This window comes from Mus pahari, chromosome 14 (assembly GCF_900095145.1).
Source record: "Mus pahari chromosome 14, PAHARI_EIJ_v1.1, whole genome shotgun sequence".
In the NCBI taxonomy this organism is placed as follows: domain Eukaryota; kingdom Metazoa; phylum Chordata; class Mammalia; order Rodentia; family Muridae; genus Mus; species Mus pahari.
The window spans coordinates 17,808,551-17,810,139 of record NC_034603.1 but is presented as its reverse complement, the minus strand read 5'-3'; the positions used below and the strand labels follow the sequence as shown (position 1 = coordinate 17,810,139).

At 44.2% G+C, this 1,589-nt stretch overlaps 1 protein-coding gene across 1 annotated transcript in view; it reads right to left on the bottom strand.

Annotated features, from left to right (window-relative positions):
- Positions 1 to 1,003: 1,003 nt before the first annotated feature.
- Positions 1,004 to 1,589, bottom strand: part of LOC110332302 (olfactory receptor 2Y1-like) — a 927-nt gene continuing 341 nt past the window's right edge. Inside the window, exon 1 of the mRNA XM_021213452.1 lies at positions 1,004 to 1,589. This exon is cut by the window's right edge and continues 341 nt beyond it. Within this exon, the coding sequence (XP_021069111.1) occupies positions 1,004 to 1,589 (586 nt within the window).

Here is a 1,589-nt window from a genome sequence, read left to right as displayed (position 1 = left end):
GGTTAGTTCATGCTGTTGTTCCACCTATAGGGTTGCAGACCCCTTCAGCTCCTTGGGTACTTTCTCTTCCATTGGGGTCTCTTTGTTCTATCCTATAGATGACTGTGAGCATCCACTTCTGTGTTTGCCAGGCACTGGCATAGCCTCACAAGAGACAGCTATATCATGGTCCTTTCAGCAAAATCTTGCTGGCATATGCAATAGTGTCTGCATTTGGTGGCTGATTTTCTTTGTCCATTCAACCACCAGTGGACATCTGATTGACACCTTATCTCTACTGTGAGGAAAAATGATTAAACATAGATGATTGAAGAGAAAATGCCTTCTGTATTACTGTATGTAGCCCGACAGCAGTTCATGGTGGAGCTGAAGAGATGCTATTGCCTCTCTCTTTTCGTTCTACACCATCCTGATGCTTCTGCCTTTTTTCTAAGTAATTAAAATGATATCCCATCTGAATCTTGACATACTTCATGGAGTACCTCTGCTCATACTTTCCTTAACTGACACATATATTGTAGAAGAGTAGCCGCCATAAAAGACATTAGAAATGGGCCATGAGATATGAATGGTTATGGCCAGGGTCATACTTACTTAGGAAGGATATGAGAATACTAATGACCATCTCTGGCACATCACCATCTGCATGGCAGGACACCCTGAATGACAATTTGGAAAAATGCTGCTATTCTGAATTTGATCTTCTTTCACTATCAGCTGTGCCTAGAACCCATGTGCATTCTCTCGAGAAGGATCACTGTATCTTACTCTTAAACTCATTCCTTTGGAAAGTTAAGATAGGAATCAACATGTTGCACAATGCCTTTAAACACGATGCTAGGATGATTGTCATGAATTCATCACTATCACCTTCCAGTCAAGACAGGAGATGGAACTATGAGGTCTGGGAAAGGGTGATTAAAAAGCCCTTGGTTAAAGGACAGTATGTGTTTCAGAATATGAGTGTTATTACACAATACTTTATTGCTCCCCTTCCCCACTTCTATGCTGAGTCTGTGCCTCTGCCTAACACCTTCCACAGAGCCCCCTTCACATCCTTGTTCCTCAGTGTATAGATCAGAGGGTTGAGCATGGGGGTGATGATAGTATAAAAAAGGGCAAGAAATTTTCCCTCCTTCTCAGAATACCTGTGGACAGGTTGGAGGTATGTGGAGATGGCTGAGCCATAAAACATGGCAACCACAATGAGGTGAGATGCACACGTCCCAAAAGCCTTTCTGCGACCAGCCATTGACCTGATGTTCATCACTGCCCTGGCAATGTGAGCATAGGAGCCTAGAATTAGCAGTAAAGGACACACTAAGATTATGACCCGGGCCACAAACAAATTGACCTCTGTTCCCCCTGTGTCCTCACAGGCCATCTTCAGGAGAATAGGTAGCTCACAGAAGAAGTGATTCAGTTGGTGTCCACAGAGAGGCATGGCCATCACAAGGCTTGTCTGGATCAGAGAGTTCACAAGGCCTCCCACCCAGGAGAATACAACCAATGCTCTGCAGAGAACAGGGTGCATAATGGTTGTATAGTGGAGTGGGCGACACACAGCAGCATAGCGATCTATAGCCATT